The 18,436-nt window shown below is 38.4% G+C and overlaps 1 protein-coding gene across 3 annotated transcripts in view; it reads left to right on the forward strand.

Moving 5' to 3' along the window:
• The window catches only part of Etv1 (ETS variant transcription factor 1), an 87,704-nt gene that overhangs the window by 38,897 nt on the left and 30,371 nt on the right, over window positions 1-18,436 (forward strand). For all 3 annotated transcript variants that reach the window (XM_032907664.1, XM_032907663.1, XM_032907665.1), the window contains 3 exons: window positions 6,699-6,828; window positions 9,854-10,042; window positions 13,853-14,100. In XM_032907664.1, coding sequence (XP_032763555.1) covers window positions 6,699-6,828; window positions 9,854-10,042; window positions 13,853-14,100 — 567 coding nt within the window. The remainder of the gene's footprint in view (window positions 1-6,698; window positions 6,829-9,853; window positions 10,043-13,852; window positions 14,101-18,436) is intronic.

The raw sequence follows: 18,436 nt of genomic DNA on the forward strand, positions 1-18,436 counted from the left end.
TCTACCTTACAAAGTGTATTTACAGAACTTATGACATTATTGTCCCTATTTGTACATAAGCCTTCCCCTCAGCTTCTGAGATTTAGCTGAGGACTAATTGAGGTCACTGTCATGCATTTATCACCTGAACTTGAAGTGATACTAACTTAAAGGGAGTGTTTCATCTACTGAGTGTTCTCCTAACTACATTTATTTGTATAAAAGACAGAATGCATTTTTCATGGCGTGCTTGTATGTGCTCTTAAATAATCTAATTTATGTATACCATTTATTTTTTCACCTTTTACAGAGGTTTTTTATTTTACCTCCTCCAAAGCACTTCCATAGCCAAGTGTTTTTTTTCTATAAGCACTTCGATGTCTATAATATGATTTGTTTTTGTTTTGACTTTTTTTTTCAGTTATATTTTCTAGACAGGTGTAAAAAATTCTGCATGTTATATGTCATCCCGGTCTAAGTAAGTGCTTTGAAAGTCCTCACGCCTCATAAATCTATAATGTTTTAGAGTCTCCATTTTGTGCCATTTTTCACCAGCTTGTTTGTGTAGCCCCGTGAATTGATTACCCTAAGCCACACAAAGTGTTACCAGATTCCAGTGACCTTTGCTGACTAGGTTATCAGTGCGCATGAGCACACATCACTCGGCCAGCTTCTTCCATGTTTGCTTTCTCCCTTATCAGTGTAGAGCATGATCTGAAACAAGGATGAGCAAGCTGTTCTCTGGAAAGAATCAGATGGTCAATGTTCAGCCTTTGCTGGTCCTCTGTCTCCATCACGACTACTCAAGTCCACTACTGTGGTTCAAAGTAACCCCAGACGGTCCACCAGTGCACTTATAAAAACAAGTAGTAAGTCGTAGGTGTTCACAGCCTGTCCTTTAAGAACTCTTCAAGCATCATATCACAGGTTACCCTAAACGTCATGTTTTGGTTTGGTTTTATTTTATAATAGTTCAGGAGCCCGGTTGCCAGTATGAGGAGGCTACACTCTTGGCTTAGTTCCCTTTAGAAATCACAGATTTGTTCAAAGACCTGTTTCTCTTTTGACAAGATCTAAAAATAAATGTTTCTTCTCCTGGGGTAAATACTTTGTGTTCCTAGAAATTATTACTTTGTTTCACTCTTAGAAGAATTAAAAAGTAAAAAAGAGTGAAAGGTCAGAGCCCAGCCCACTTCCTGCTTCTTTATGTTCTCTGGAGATGTCTAGAAGTAGACTTGTATGCCACTTGTGACGTTTCTGTAATCCCAGGGTAGGACAAGCTCTCGGTGTGGGAGAGCACCATCTTTTTGCTTCAGTGTAATATGAGTAGTGTGAAATTTTAAATATCTTGGTCACAGTAATAAATTGAAGGGAGACAGAATGCCTAGAAGCAAACACAAATGCTCTGGGAAGTTTTTGCATTTAGATACAAGTGCCAAGAATATATTAGTAAGGTCATGCATACAGCTGTGTGTATCGCACACACATGAATTAATCAAGCATAAGGAATAGAGAACAGCCTAAGATCTTTGCTAGAGGAAATATTTTTTAGAAATCTAAATAAAACTATGATTGGACCTATATTTGCACTTGATGGTATGATGTCATCTTGTTCAACACCTGCACTCCATAGTTCCATATTGCCTTCTAGCTCTCAGTATCCATTGTACCATTTAAGGCATAGTAGATACAAATAGGGAAGGAAGGAAAGGTTCAAAAACACCTGGTGTGATTTTACACGGTGTTATAGTGTGTTCTTTAACAAGAAACATTTCAAGTGCAACTGTAAACAGATTTTAATTTTATTGCAACCAAAATCCCAAGATTCACTTAAAAATTTTATTTGTTACCATTTTTAAATTAGGGTGTCTTGTAGCCCAGGCTGGCTTTGAAGACCTGGAACTTCAGATCCATTTGCTTCCACTTCCCATTGCTGGGATTATAAGCATGTAATAATACTAAAATTTTAAATTAGTTACATTGTACTTTATATGTGTATTTTTCCCTCTGTGTATGCCAGTCAACGTTTATGCTTGATGCTTATGAAGGTCAGAAGAGGACATAGGATGCACTAGAACTGGAGCTACGAATAGTCATGAACCACTGTGGAGATGTTGGGAATGGAACCCAGGTCTTCTGTAAGAGCAAATGCTCTTCACCACTGAGCCATCTCTTCAGCCCAGGCTCTAATCCTTAGCCTGCTACAGTGTTGTCTTAGATCTTTACCCAGGCATCCTGCTTAGCTTCTTTTTGTTAGCTTTCCACATCTGTGACTAAATAGCCAATAAAATGAACTGAAAGGTAGAAAGATTAATGTGGCTAATGGCTTCAGAGATTTTAGGTGGCAGGCTATACTTTTTTAATCTGCAGTGCACAGTACGACATATCAGCAGGAACGTCTTATAGCTAGGAAGAAGAAGAGGCACCAGGGCCTTGAAGTCTTCCTCCAACAAGCCAGCTTCCTCCCCCTCCGGCTTACTGCCTAAGGGTTCCCTCTCCTTTCAACCATGCCTCGCATGGAACCAAGACTAACATCGGAACATTCGAGCAATAGTCGTCAACTCCAACCTTGATCACAAAATACTATCAAATCCTGAGTTATTTTCAAATGTGTTTGCAGCTTCTTGTTCAGATTGTAAACTCAGCCTCCCACCCAAGCTCCATCTCTTTGTGGATGAGTGTTTAGTGGATGGCTGTCACAAACATCGTCTGTTCTCAGTGGAAGGTTAAAGATAAGGCTTTATTGTCACGTCTAAGGAAGTATTCTCTCCCTTGAGAATTTAATTCATTCTTTCTACCGCCAAGTTGTTTTATGTTGTGTTTCTGTTCAATCAAAAAATTCATTTTTAACTTAGGATCCTCGCTTGTGGAAACCTAAGGGTGTCTCCGTGCTTTCGTAGTGCTGTGAGCTCAGGGTGTGTCTGTGTTTCTGTGGTATTGTAACTGAATTGTTTCCCGTCTGAAATGTAGGTAGAAGATGAAAGGTTCTTAAAGGAAAACAGTTACTGTATTTCTAAGCACTTAATGAATGCCATAACCCCTTGTAAACTCTCAGGTTAAGAAGTGGTTAAATTTATTTTGAAAGTGCATATTTTTAAGTTCTGATATTTTGGATCTTTTACATTTAACCACTAGACAAACTCAGTCATCATTAGTCAGCCTTAAGATGTGGTTTTAAAGGTCAAGCTTCCATCAAGGCAAAGAATGCAAGGTTCACCTCTTGCCTGTTCTGTCTGCCTCTCCCTAGAAGAGTTGATAGCTGTGTGGTTATAAAAGTTTGCATGGGAGCCCTCAGACCCTGTATGAGGGATGCCTGAGAGGAACTCTAAATTTCATACTTAGATAAATGACCTGAAGTCTATGAAGTCAGGAATAAAGTATCATTTGGAAACATCATTTCTTTGTCAATGAAATGAAGAGGCTAACTCGCTTGATTTAATTCACTTGAAAAAGGAAAGATTCACTTTAATTAAACTACAAACAATGCCGATGCCTGCAGGTCTGTGTTCCAGACCCAGGGAGGACCGCACTGTAAGCGGAATGCTAGCAGCCTCGGCAGCAGGCTGGAGCCGTGTTCAGTGAAAGTAATTTAATTAGTGTTGATCATGACTCCAGATGATGGTGATTTGATAAGGAATAATTTAGTACTTAACAGCCTTTTACATGCACCAGCTCCATGTGGGAAGGTACAGCAAATTGCACGAAATGAATGTGCTGTTTTCTCTTGCGCCGGTGCCAATGATCTGGAAAAACCTCCTATTAGCAGACACGAAGCCTCGAGCCCTGGGATGAAATATACCTAGGCAGCCTCCAGCTCAGCCCTTTCTGGTGGGAGCCTCTATATCTCTCATGCAACGGTGAATAGAAGTTGCCTCCATGAAGGCATAGGTATGATTCCCAGGAGGCGGGCAAGCTTGCTTAAGTGAGGATCATAAATGATAAGTCCCACATTCTTGTGCAGAAAATGGAAGGCTTCAGTTTGGTTCTAAGTTTGATATTTCACCTACAGATATGAAAAAAAAAATAAATAAATGCCGGGTATCTTAGATCGTCCTGTTAGTCTTTGGACTGGGACCAGTAAAGAAAAACCAATTATTGGTCCATAATGTTTCATAGCCGCACAGGCACAGAATGAGGTTGTAAAGAGAATGGAAACCCTCCACGGCTAGGGCTGCGAAGCCTACAAGGTGACGAGCCTTCAACGGTTGGCATCTAAATAGATTTTTTTTTTCAAGTGCTGGGTCTCTTTGAACTCAAGGTGCGCCGGTGCTGCCAAGCCTCACATTGGATTTAGCATTTGTCCGATTATGATAATCACCTAGAAAGTTTTGTAACCTAAAATCATTACTCAGCCAGTTTGGTGACAACATTGACTGGGAATGGAGCATTAGGTAAAGGTGCAATGACAAGGTGCCACGTACTGGGTGGCTTAAAAAGCAGTTACCGCTCACCCTCATCTTCAGTGGCTACAGAGCCGGATGAAGGTTGGTTCTGAGAGGAGAGAGAGGACGCTAGCAGCCATGGAGCTAACAGCTCACCTCAACAGCTTAATTTTACTAAGCCGCCAAACAAAATCACAGGCTAAACGCAGAAGAACATCTTTATGCTCTCAGCTAGCTTTGTTTTGGAAATTTATAGGGCTTAACTGCATAGCTGTGAGAGCATCTGTGTTTTTGGATGCAATGGAAGGTGCTTTATTTCTTGTTATTTCTAAATATTCTTTGCATGCAGATGCCATACTTATTTATCTCCACCAGGGAATATTTAAAACCTTTTTAGCTTTCTTTACATAAGTAAAACTTCCACAAACATTTCTACATATGTCTTTTGGAGAACATATGAACTCCTTTCTCATATATACATACACACACATATAGGAGAATTCGTTTTAGTGTGATCACAAGATCACATTCATGTTGAAGCTTTCAGGTAGTCACAAACTTTTCTGAGATGCTTGAACCAATTTCCATTATTTTATTCAGTATCAGTATTGTCAACCTTTTATTATACTTTGGTTTTCCTAATGGGTGTCTCGTGATAATCTTTTCTTTTTATTGGCAATTTCCTGATGAGCAACAATTTTGATTATGTTTTCACTCATTTTGCTACCCCTGCCCCATCTTGCTATTTAGATATTTTCTTTTAGGAGCCAGTTGTCTGACTAGGTCTTTGGTCCACTTCATTTGGTCATTTGGATTGCTATAGAGCAATTCCTTCTACATTAAATAAGAATTCTTTGTCAGATCTCTCTGTTGCAAGCATCTTGGACCTTGTGCCGCCTTCTTCATTCTTCTAATGTGCCGTTAAAGAGGTAATTTTAATTTTAGTAAACCTTAATTTGTTAAGTGTTTCTTTTGGGGTTAAATTTATTTTGCAAGCTGTTTGTTAATCTTTTTATACCTTTGGTCAAAAAGTCCTAACTATAGAAATATGGCATCTTAGGTCTTAACAAATTTTTATTCATGTAAATTAAATTGGAATTCTCTGTTTTTTATGTTACTTCTTTGAGGGCAAATGGGTTTCTTTGTTTGTCACTACAGCTATCTGTTAGGAAAATAAAAAATTAGGTTTTGATTCAAAGTTCTAGAATTTAAGTACATGCATTTTGCTGTCTATCTTCCAAAGAGCTTGAAAATAATTAAAAAGTTTGGCGAAATGTGCCAATAAATGTGTTGTAGCATACATGTTTGCTATTCTAAGAGTTAGTGAAACCATATACACATCCATGTATCACACATGTATACAGAAGGAGAGAGTTTTCTTAGCTAACACAGTGAATGCTTTTGGGGTTTTCTTTTCTATGTATCAAAATTTTTATCATAGACATTTCATTGTGAAAGAAATCTAAAGAGAATATAGTGAACACTTGGGGGAATCATCAGACTTTGTAAAGTACAGTGAAGCTTATTCATTGGTTTTATGGTCCTAAAGTAAGCACATTCATGTGAGTTTGTGTGTGTTTCCTGCAATGTCCATTTCGTGGCATAACTGACCTTAATTTAAGCACAATGACTCTACATAAATAGTAACTGTGCTTTAAAAATATTTACACATTAAGTTGTATGGAAAAAAGAAAACACTATCTGATATAGGATAATTTTTATTGAGGATTACATGTAGTAAAAAATTTCATGTATCATGTTTTATTTTTATAGTTTAGGTAAATAGATAGGCAGGAATTTTTGTTTCAGTTTAGAAATAGCCACCAACCTCAAAGATGTTGGTTTTTCTAGTCCTCATACTTTCTAGTCCTTGCCTTTGGACCTACACCTGGATTGTCTTCGTCATGCGTCAGGAGATCACTGCTACTAGAGTGGTGCTAATGAATAATGCTTAAAGCTGTACTCCAATCTTGGTTAAACAGGTGCATTTTTTCTGCCTTTGTTTTAATCAATGCGAATATTTATAACAGGTTTTCGAAACTTCTTTTCTGAAAACTGACCTTCTAAGCATTGTGAATATTATCAAAGCAGAAAAAAAAAATCAGACTTGTATTTTGTTAATGCAGAAAAAGCGGGCTGGCTGCAGAGCATAGGAAGTTTCCAGAATCCTTTCAGCCACATAGACTATCAAGTGCTATTTTTCTTATAAGCATAAGTTACTGTGAAATGTTGATGATAATTTAAATAAGAGATGTCAAACAGATTAACCGACTGAATTCTTAGTTGAATTAAATGTTTATGGATATGTTTGTTCTGTTTTTTGTTTTTTATTTTTAGTGGCTTTTCATGGCCTACCACTGAAAATCAAGAAAGAACCCCACAGCCCATGTTCAGAACTCGGGTCTGCTTGCAGTCAAGAGCAGCCCTTTAAATTCAGCTATGGAGAAAAGTGCCTGTACAATGTCAGGTAAGAAGCCTTGTGCTCAGAGACAGCAGCAGCCCTTTCGGAAACAGTGTAGAATGATATTGAAATTGCAAGTCAATTTTTATGGGTTACATCTTTATTACATAATAAGCTAATTAGGTAATGTATTCAGCAGAACTCTAAAGACCCATTTCCCATACAATCACACGCTTTAGAATCATTTTAAAGTAATAATTCTCATCTCAATCATTAGTTGCTCTTTCTACGGCGGTGACGCATCTTGGGTTTGAAAAGGGGGTCTTATTTGGCACCAGCAGCTTTTGAAGGTTCCCATCAGAATGAATGCATTATGGACTTAGATCGTTTGTAGAGAAAAAAAAATACATATAACATTTGGCAAGCAAAAGCAGTACATTAGTTATCTGACAGGCTTTACAGATGATCTATAAGATGCATTCATGGACAATTGCAATAAAACTCTAATTTTATAAGGCCCAGCCAAGGCAATTATCTATTAAAAAGCCAGTTGTTCTTGAGATGATAGTAAAGGGTGGTGCATTCAAAGTGCATTGTTCATTTGCTAGAAAATCTGATAACACATATGTTCATTAAAAACCCTTTGTAGTGAATTGCATGCTTTTACTTTTCATCTTGGCCTCTAATTGCATTAAAAAAAAAAAAGTTGGCTATAGCTGTTGACTATTACTCTTGATTACAGTAGAGACTTAGTTCTTCAAGGGAGGTGGCTTGCGAACTTGCAAAACCGATTGGAAATATGTGCACTGCTTTATAAGGTGTATCAATTCAAGCTCAGTGCATTAGGATCCAGAAGAATCTTGTGTTACTACAAATACATCTCCGTACGCCGTCTTCCACATCTGTTAGATAGAAGAGTCAAGAAAATTAGACTGTGCCATCTCATGGCAACTGACCAATGCTGAGATCTTTTGTTCCTGTTCATTCTTGAAATTTAATGTTTTATGTGTGACTTTCTAAGAGGCTCGCTAGAGCCAGAAATTGTGAGGCAGCTCGTTTGAAACCAAAATGTTATTATAAAACAGATCTTTTATAAAAGTGAACTAGGACAGCATACTGAGTTCATGCTAAATATTAATAGTGCATTTGGTTATTTAGTTTTATTGTTTGCATTTTCTCCTTAAGGTGTGTACAACAACACAGTTATTTTAACATTGGACAACTTCCAGTCATTGAACCAGTTAGATATAAGATACTTTTTGCAATTCAACGCTGATTATTATGGTGACCATAAAAACATTGTTTTATACAATATATCTCAGACCCATAGACTAACAGTTGGGGAGTTGGCCCACAATTTGAAGAATTCTGTAAAAACAAACAAACAAAAAGCACCATCTCTCTCAACCTATATGATGTACACAATTCATTTTGGAGCTTCCATTTCTTTATAAATAGTAAAATTTAATATAACACTTTATGAGGGAAGAAAGTAATATTTTGGGATAATTAGGCATTTGTCTCTTCCTTTCTTTCTTTCTTTCTTTCTTTCTTTCTTTCTTTCTTTCTTTCTTTCTTTCTTCCCTTTTGTTTGTTTGAGACAGGTTTCTTCATGTACCTCTGGTCTTCCTGGAACTCACTATGTAGACCAGGCTGACTTTGAACTCACAGGGACCCACCCACCTGCCTCTGCCTCCAGAGTGCTGAGTTTAAGGGCATGAGCCACCACTGCCCAGCTCTGTTTTACGGGAAAGACTCAAGCTAACCACTTCATAAAAATAGGTTTTCGTTCAAAAACACCAGTAAAGAACATAGGTAAAATCAAATGTAAGAAGTTTGTTTTGTTTTCAGCTTGAGAATTTCACACATATGTATGATACATTTTGATCAAGTCTATTCCCATATTTGCTCCCTTCCTCAGTTCCTCTTTTCTCCTCCACCAATTTCCCTTCCCAGCATTCTCTCTATGAGTACAGATAGCTTTAAAGATGGGGTAGAGTACGTAGCACTTACGCTTGCACTTCAGGAGAGCATATTTGTACTTAGATAGAATTCTGCTGTAGTAATAGAGAAGAAACTTTAGGTTATTATATATTAGGCTAAGCAGAAAAGGTTTCTTTTAAAAGTCCATCACTCTCATTATGCGTATATATATATATATATATATATATTTTTTTTTTTTTTTTGAATTTGGATCTGCCTGGCCAGTATAGGCTGGGGCATGTGATTAAAGTCTTGCACCATTTTAACCAGCTCTTATTAATATTTTTATTTGAAGAGTATATCTAGATACTTTACGCAGACATATACCTTTCTGCTGTTCAGGAAGTAAAATCTGATTTTAGTAAGATATTTTTCTTGATTGAAGACATTAGTTCAATCATATTTCAGAGAGCCATGCATTGGAAAGCAACTCAAAGTCATACTAGAAAACAAATGGCTAACTTTATTTGCATTTGTGATTGTGAGTGGAAGTTAGTCCACCATAATAGCATTTATTTCTTGATATTATTTTTCACTCACAATCAAAGAAAGCTTAAATATATCCGAGACATTTTAATTCGCCTCGTTAATCTTTATTATCAAGGAATTCAAGGCCAAACATCATTTAATATAAAATATCTGGAAAGGCAAGAGCGCTGCCTAGAATTCCACCACAAATAAAGGCAAATCAAATATGGTCTCCCTTACTAAGCTGATATTAGGTCTGGTTTTAAAATGTAACAGAGAGGAAGGATGACACTCAGGTATTTAATGATTTAGGAAGGAGCGGTTCTGAAAAGATGTGTGTTGAGAACAGACGGAGGTGATGGTGAATCGTCAGCATAAGGGGCTCCCCTAACTAAGTTGTCTGCCCACTGAATACGTATGTTAGAAATAGTCATGTCATTACACAGTTTCACATGATATTTTCTATGTAAGAGCATGGGGGCTTTGAAGTTTATAGATTCTAGAATTAAAAATCAAAATCTAAATGAGTTTAGCTTCTTTATCACTCATGTCGAAGATAAGGTTTTGATTTTTCCCTAGGAACAGGGTTCTTTAAAAATTACTCCCATGCAACCTATGTTCTCTTTTGTTCTCTGGGTAGTGCCTATGATCAGAAGCCACAAGTGGGAATGAGGCCCTCCAATCCCCCAACACCATCCAGCACTCCAGTGTCCCCACTACACCATGCATCTCCAAACACAGCTCATACTCCGAAACCTGACCGGGCCTTCCCAGCTCACCTCCCGCCTTCCCAGTCCATACCAGACAGCACCTACCCCATGGACCACAGGTAAGCTCCAGATGCCATTTCAGACAAAACAAACTAAAACCTCCACCAGTTTCAGCTTTCATGAAGGACCTTACCCATAGCTCTTCTGAAGATCTCTAATGTTTTAAGGTAAGCATAATAATTTGGCACATTTGTACAAAAATATTTTCAGCCAAAGGTTGCTCTATCAATAATAAAAATAATTGGTGGAGAAGATAATTTGCAAAGACAATTGTCTTTTTTTAAACATATAAAGTGTTTGCTAAGATAAAATTAAGCTGAACATTTCTCCTCACTTCTCATAAATTGATTCACTTAAACGTTGCAACAGATTGTGCATGCTTATGTGTGCACTAGTTTTGCAAAGTTAGTAGGCTCATTTTACTAGGTGACTTATGAAATTAGGTTCATTACCTTACATCGAATGACTTAGTTCTACACAGTCTTACAGAGTGTATCTTATTTGATTAATCTATTTGCTTTCCTTTTCAATGGCTATTTCACGTCCATAGACCCATGACTATGGACGCTAAGAAAGTGCTTCAGAAAGATAGCTGCCAAGTAAGTGTTACTTAGAAATGAACAAGGAGAATCGGAGGGCGGAGCTGCTGAGAGGCCTGTAACTGGAGATTGTTGACCTGAGAGAGGAAGAAATCCAAGTCTGAATGCAATCCTAGAGGAAGTACTTCTTTAATCCATGAGTTAGAACACAGGTTTACTCTATCTGGCTAATTTCGTCCCTTCTGTTTTGTTCCCCATTACCAGGACTGTCTAGGAAACTCTTTAGCACTAGTCTCCATGGGAGAAAAAGACTTTATCGGAAGTGCGGACTGAGTTGATTACAAAATACTGCCTCATGTGTAACTATCTTTATGATAGCCCTGAATACTAACTGGAAAGACCCATGAGTCACATGCCACTATGTAGTATCTGTAGCCTGCATTAGATGCTTTCAAGAGCAGAAGTAGGAAGGAAATCATTAGGAAATTCAAGCTTAGAGTTTCTATTGTCTTTCTGTTTAAAGTCTGCCTTATATTTTAAAAATTATACAATTAGACTCAATATAAAATTACATTAAGCATTGGACCCCCCCCCCAAATTTCAAAACTTTATCCGTGAACTACAACCATAACTGGTTGAGAGACATCACTGTGAAAATAGCTGACTGCAAGGACTCCTCCCAGGCACCAGAAAAAGCAGGTGTACTGCAGGCAAATCTCGATATAGAAAGAAACACGCTGTACCTCAGTCTCAAAATGAGTTACTCCTTTCTGTAAAGGAATAGGATGAAATATAATTTTCCCATGTGAAACAAAGCCATGTTCTCTCCCTTTGGCTCCTGTCACCTGGTTCTTCTCAGCTTTGGTTCCTCAAAGTCTCCTATTTTCTTTCCCTTCTCACTCCACAGACATGGGGTGTAGTTAGAGTGAAATGCTCTGTGCATCTCCCTGTGTAAACATTTTGTAAATAGGGACGAAAGAGTGCAAGACAGGAGAAAAAGCAGGGACGACAAACCACTGCCGCTGCTTTTGTCCACTTCCAAAGACCGAATTTATCATCACCAAGTGCCCTGCAATTCAAACAAGCACTGGATCGCTGGGGGATCTGTTGTCTGCACCCTGTGCAGGCTGGCTCTCCCCAAGGCTAGGCGACTGCTAAGCAAGTAGCGTGCTTGGTTTTAGATGACCTAACTAGAGGTGCTTTAGCCAGATCCATTTTTGTATCTCAACTTGAAGTCAAAGAGTTGAGACTAAGAACAGCCGGCCCGGAACCACAAGAGGGAAGCTCGGGGTCTTTTCCCACTGCCCCCCAGCTGAGTTTTGAGCATGGTACCAGCTGGCCAATCCCAGGAAAATCTCTGAAGCCTTATGTTTCTGATGAGGATTTCTTAGAGGGCTCTGGCCAACAAATGGCAGTCCCTTGGTTATAAATGGCATCTTTGCTCTGGGAACAGATCCCTTCCCCAGATAGCTCCCTCCAGCCCAGGCACCCCACGTCACTCTGGGAACAGTTTACAGCCAGCTGGCCTGAGTTCTGCTTCCTCTCCTCAGCCTCAGTGCACACCTCAGGACAGCCCTTTGGCACGTCCTCACGAACCCACTGTGCAAGAGACCTGTCTATAATCTTTAGCCGTGTTCCCAATGCACTTATCAGATTCTCCTTACCCACTAGTGAGTGCATTTACCTACTGTCCTCAGCCACCAAACTTTTCCCCTCATTTTTCTCTTTCTCAGTGTCCAGTGGCTCACCAGAATGACACCCAAACCATACATTCTCCCTGGAAACATGTCCCTGATACATACATGGTCTCTCACAAGAACAAGTACGAATCACATTGACTCGTAAAAAGCAAATAGCTTCCCTTCCTTACAATGCTTTTAGGGCAAGCAATATTAGCTTCCTTTTAAGGCTTCAGAAGGGAGCCAGCTTCTTATTTTATCTCCAAGTTACCATTTTCTGATTCACTCCTTGACAGTTCCTAATGATAATTTCTGTTTCTTTTTTTGGCTAATGAAATAAGCAAGAGAAGGGAAATGCATGCAGTGCCAGCCAGCCTCGCCATTTCACAGTATCTGGGTTTCTAAGTTTATTTTGTGCAGGTGTAAGTGGAATTTCCATGCTTTTCGGGGCAGCTGGCATACCTAGAGTTAAGCCCTGGCATGGAGTATGCTTCCGAATCCTAAAGCAATTGCCCTGCCATTCTTTGGCTTTCACCTTATTTTCATTTAACATTACTGAAATTAAATGCTAACCTTCAAAATTAAAGTCTCAGGAACGCTTTTAGTAGGTGGGGGTTGGGGGGTTAATAGGCTAATATTTGCTCATAGATAGGCTTTAGAGGTTATTTTTTTAAGCACTCCTGGGCATTTTTAGAGCACTTTTAAATCTTTAATTAGTCCACATCCTTGTGGTGGGTCAATGATATTATGGATGAGATGCACAGATCAGAACAATTATGGTTTCAGCCAATCTTTACCAAGAAGGAAGGAGCATAGGACTCCGTTGCAGCTCTCTGCCGAGGCCTTAGAACTTCCTCACGCCCTCATTGCCCCGCTTACCCAAACCTGTGTATCTTAGGTGGTCAGCTGCGTGTGCGTTGCTTGTTTTTTAATCAACCCAGCAGTTCGGAGATCTTAGGAGCCAGTATGTCCTGTGCTGTTGTTTGGCAGGACAGAGAAAGTCTTTTTTAAAAAAAAGAGCCTCCATAATGCCAAGATTTATTTCTTACAAGAACACACTGTTAATTTGGACATTGTTGGAGAATTTAAAGGCCTGCTGATTGGCGAAGAGATTCGGTTCTCTTGTACTTCCTGAATCTCTGAGGGTTATGGAAGGCAAGCCAGTAAGTAGGTTTTGTTTGGAGACTCCTTTGTTTGCCTGTTGATTAGTTTGGTGACAGAATTTAAAGAGAGAGAGTGCCATTTGGAGATTGCATTCTGTTTTCCCTGGTTTTTCTTAGGTTTCATTATTTGAGAACCCTTTCTTCCAGAAGTTATGTAAATGATCCAATTAGCTTAAAATTGGTCATTTTAGCTGTTAGAGATCATAATAATTCAAAACCGTTCATTGTGCAGTTACTGGCAGCACACCTTAGTTGTATAATATGCCGAATTGTTTGTAATGGATGGATTAAAAAGGGGAGCGCACGTCATCGTGCGATTTAAAACAAGTCATAGCACTACTGTTCTAAGACAGAGAAATCTGAGGCTCATTAAAGCTGTGCACCTTGGGCCGTTTGGTTTAAACCGTTCACTAGCAGCTAGGAAATGTATCTCACACAAAGACAACTTTGTGTTAACCATTTCATCTGAAACACACTCTCTTCTCCAGATTTCGCCGCCAGCTTTCTGAACCCTGTAATTCTTTCCCTCCTTTGCCAACAATGCCAAGGGAAGGGCGTCCTATGTACCAACGCCAGATGTCTGAGCCAAACATCCCCTTCCCACCACAAGGCTTCAAGCAGGAGTACCACGACCCAGTCTATGAACATACCACCATGGTTGGCGGTGCGGCCAGCCAAAGCTTTCCCCCTCCTTTGATGATCAAACAGGAACCCAGAGACTTTGCATATGATTCAGGTATGCCCGTCTTCTTATGGAATTACATGTAAATCATCTTTTCACCTCCCTGGTTGATTTGATTAGGGTTGTCAGACTGGGTGCCTTCTGACCATTGGTTTGTAAGTGCATATTCTGATTTTGTCCTGTATTGGGGACATTCTACAATTGAGGGGCATGTATTGTCAAAAGACTTTGCCATGAGATGATGATCAAAAATAGTGTCTGAATAGTGTCTGAAATGAAACCAGTTCAAGGACAGTACAATTTATAAATTTGAACTTACTTGAGTAAGAGCTGAAACTTGTAATTTTTTTTTTTCTTGATCCTGTTCTTTTTCCTTTTGTATTCTGCTATGGTAATGTTATTTAGAAACAATGCATGCAAAGTAATGGTCTTTTCTGGTGGGCATTTAGACTTGGTAACTTAAAACAATCATTGGTGTCAAAAGTTCCAGTGGTCCTAAAGTATAAATTCTTACATATTAGAAAGGGAACAGGGAAAATGCAGATTTAAGCTTCCCTCACTGTGTTTGGCTTTGTCTCGGAGAGCTGGAAAATCTACTACATATCATCTGTCAGAGGAAAGAGGTCTTCCTGAGGGTAAAGAAGCTTAAAATTGATTCCAAATGTGACTACCACGTTTCGCCAACATTTAATTTTAAAACTCAAAACTTTGCCTACCTTGTCTCTTTTGAGTTTGTCTGTGAAATTGGGACATACGCTTTTTACACTTCTAGGTATTTTGAAAGATGTGTGAAGTAGAGGGTCGTCTTTCCAAGGAGGGCACCACACACCTGTCAATTTTTATTACTAACATTGTAGCTAGGTCCATGGCTGGTTTTAGATGTGGGGATACTTGAGTGGAGTCCAATTTCCTTCCATCTGGATGCAAGTAAATGGACATCCTTTATGAAAGAACTATTGTAATAACTTCAGAGTTCGGCTTAGGGGACAGAAAGCTGCTTCCAGGTTTTATCGAATAAAACAATTCTGCTTTATTGTGAAGGTCTCTTAGAGTTCAGCGCAGGGGTCCCCGAGACTTGAAGGCTCTCGCTCAGTTGGATCCTCACAGGATAGGAAGGGAAAGGACTAAAGGCATTGGTTACTCTAATGCATGCCTCAAATATCATAAAAACACAGTAATTTCTCAACGGCCCCGAATTTCCTATCCAACTGACCCTCCTAGGGCCTGGGTGGATTCTGCTCAGGCACAGTTGGTTTCTTGAGGGCAGAACATCTGTTTGTGCCTCTAACCTGGTCTAGAGGGAAAAGTCAGAAGCAACGATCCTTATGTTTGTATGTTAGACCTCACTAGGTCTGAGGCAGCCCTGGGCCAAGAGCTAGGGAAACAGGTAAGCTTGTCTCTGTAGAAACATTGGTTCTAACCTATTCTAGGATTAATTTTAAGAGGTTTCCTTAAAAGCTAAATTTGAGCTGGACTTCTATGTTGTTTTCAAAATATGTTCTCAAAGAAGCAAAAAACGAATATTTATTTTGTAGTTGATTTACTGTTTAGAAAAATAACTAAGCTTACTGAGTGAGGTCATGCATCTTGGGAACTTTCTTGAAATTCCTCCTAGTGGTGTGAGTTTAAAGCCTCTTCATGGCTGTCCTTGGATTTCCATAATTGAATAGGTTGAAAGCCAATGTTTGGTTCTACTGTAGGTAGAAACATATTTCAATGTTAATTTCAAATTCCGTTGACTGCTGTTATGCTTATCTCTAGCTGTTGTTAGTTTGCTGCAGTAATGTTTAATTAATTAATAAATAATTTAAAGAAATAACAGATGGAAATTATATAAGCTAGTATAAATAGTCAATCAGTGGGACTTGTATAATATGTTGAAAATTTTCTATTTTGCTGTTGTTAAAAGTATAATAGTAAAGGAGTAACACCGAACCTTTTTGTGATTTTCTAATTCGTTCCACATGTATCTTCTCATGTTTATATTGCAAACACATGTATGTGTAGCATGGAAGTAAGTGTTTATATTTTGTGAACCAAGCAAGAAGAGATTTAAAAATTCTAATGAGGCAAACATTTAAGGGGTGGATTTGGAAGAGTTAACTGCATATCCTATGGGTCAAATATAGTGTGGATGTTAGAGTCAGACAGTATGTGCCTCAAAAGCTCACCTCTTGGCACTAAAGTTTAAGGGAACCATTCAGCATCCTATCTTAAAGGGTAGATGTCTCTTTTCTTTTTTTTTTTTCTTCTTTTCTTTTTTTCAGAGCTGGGGACCGAACCCAGGGCCTTGCGCTTGCTAGGCAAGTGCTCTACCACTGAGCTAAATCCCCAACCCCAGGTGTCTCTTTTCTTCTAAGTGTTCCATGTGTCTTCAACTGGCTTGTAAAATACGACTTAACATTTGAGAGATACTGATTTTTTTGTATGACCTCCCTAATTATATTTTTAAATGACACAATTATATAACACTTCTTAATTCTAATCTCAGTTTTGCCCATAGGATTCAGATATATTTGAATAGTTAGTAAAGGTTGGACTTTTGGATGTGATCTAAAAGGACGAGCTTTGGTATACGATTTCAAAGAGAACCATTCGTTAATAAGTTAGTGTCAAAATTTGTTTGCTGCTATGCAGTTGATCTTTTGTATGTATCACATACAGCAACCAACAAGGATAATCTCTGGAAATTTTGTTTGTCATTAGCTCATTCATCTTCCCTGAGAGCACATTAAATAACCTTTTAGGAACTCTAATGTATTTATCATTGAATCACCACCCTCTCTCTTTTTTTTTTTTTTTTTATTGGTTTTGAACCAGTAGCACATCAGGATGTACTTCATGGGTGATTTTTAAACAATACAAGAAAATGTGTTTTCTACATGAGTTGATCTAGAATCTTTGATTTAAAGTTATCACTTCAGTAGGATTCTGGGATACTTTATTGCTTAATTCAATGTACTATAAATGTTGTGACAATAAGAGATGTCTTCAAAGAGAAAAGACAGCATGATTGTGCTCTAATAAAACCTGACATTAATTATGACATGGGAAATGGTAGGTCTATTAGTTATAATTATAATTACAGGAACGCAATTTTAGCTGCCGAATATTTAAGATAAAAAATTCAAAATATTATGTTATTAGAGTAGAAATCTTTATTCAAGGAAGGAAGGGGGGGGAGTTGGATCAGACAGAGAAGAGAAATGAACTAGATATTCAAGGAGCCAATTTATTAGGCCATACAGTGTGACATAGTTCCATCATGGCACTATGTTGGAAAGTTAATGCAGTATGTCTACTCTGTTGATTTGTTTCTCTTTTAGCCAGATAGTGCTGGGTAGAGCACCAAACAGGGTTTTGTTTGTCTGTTAGTTGCCTTCTAAAATTAAATGTATATAGAGCACTCATTGGACAAGAAACCATATAGAGTCAGGATGTGCAGAATGCTTCATTTGGAATGTATAAAAGAGTACCTCTAGGCAGACTCCCACTTTTATAAGTGTGTTTGTCCATCTTTGTAATTATGTCCCATTGGAATGCCAAGGAGACAGGTAGTATCTTTTCTTTTTGCTTCTGAGACCATCTTTCTATGTAACCACAGCTAGACTGGGTCTCACAGTATTGACCAAGTTAGCCTCGAATTTATATATATATATTATTGCTTATTGCTCAGTTCTTCATTGTATTTGTTCAGAGTAAAGGGAAGTGTTTTACAGATTTTTGCATTTTAAATGAGGTAAATATTTACCTTAATTTGGATGAAGAACTTCTATATAGTTAAAGGCTCTCTCTGAGATCCAGTGGTTAGAAAAGCATCACCTGTTTCAGATTTTAGAGTTTTGCTTCCCTAATTTAGTAAATCATATGGGCCAGTGGTCAAATTTTACTTGAAATTTAGGCGCTCACTGCTTGGAGGTAGCAAATTATAAGACCACAAATCCTGTAAAAGAATAAGTTTTAAGATTAAGTTTACTTCTTTTTCTCTTGCTTTCCTTTTCTAACAAATTTATCTCAAACATCCTTTTTCCCCTTTGAGACAGGGCCTCACTCTGCAACCCAACGTGGTTTGGAATTCACTCTGTGAATTTGATAGATTCATGAATATCTACCTCCCGAATGCTGGGATTAAAGACACGTGTCACCTTGCCTATCTCCTCAAACATTTTTAAGAAATGAGTTTATCAGGGCTGGAGAGATGGCTCAGCTATTGAGAGTCCTCGCTGTTCTTGCAGAGGATGTGAATTTGGTTCCCAGCCCTACACTGCAGTTCACAATTCCCTGTAACTCCAGTCCTAGCAGATTCAAAGTTGTTTTCGGACCTGTGTTGACATCAGATACACATATGGTAAACATACATCCATCTAGGCAAACCCTCATACACATAAAA

The sequence above is a fragment of the Rattus rattus genome, chromosome 7, assembly GCF_011064425.1.
Source record: "Rattus rattus isolate New Zealand chromosome 7, Rrattus_CSIRO_v1, whole genome shotgun sequence".
In the NCBI taxonomy this organism is placed as follows: domain Eukaryota; kingdom Metazoa; phylum Chordata; class Mammalia; order Rodentia; family Muridae; genus Rattus; species Rattus rattus.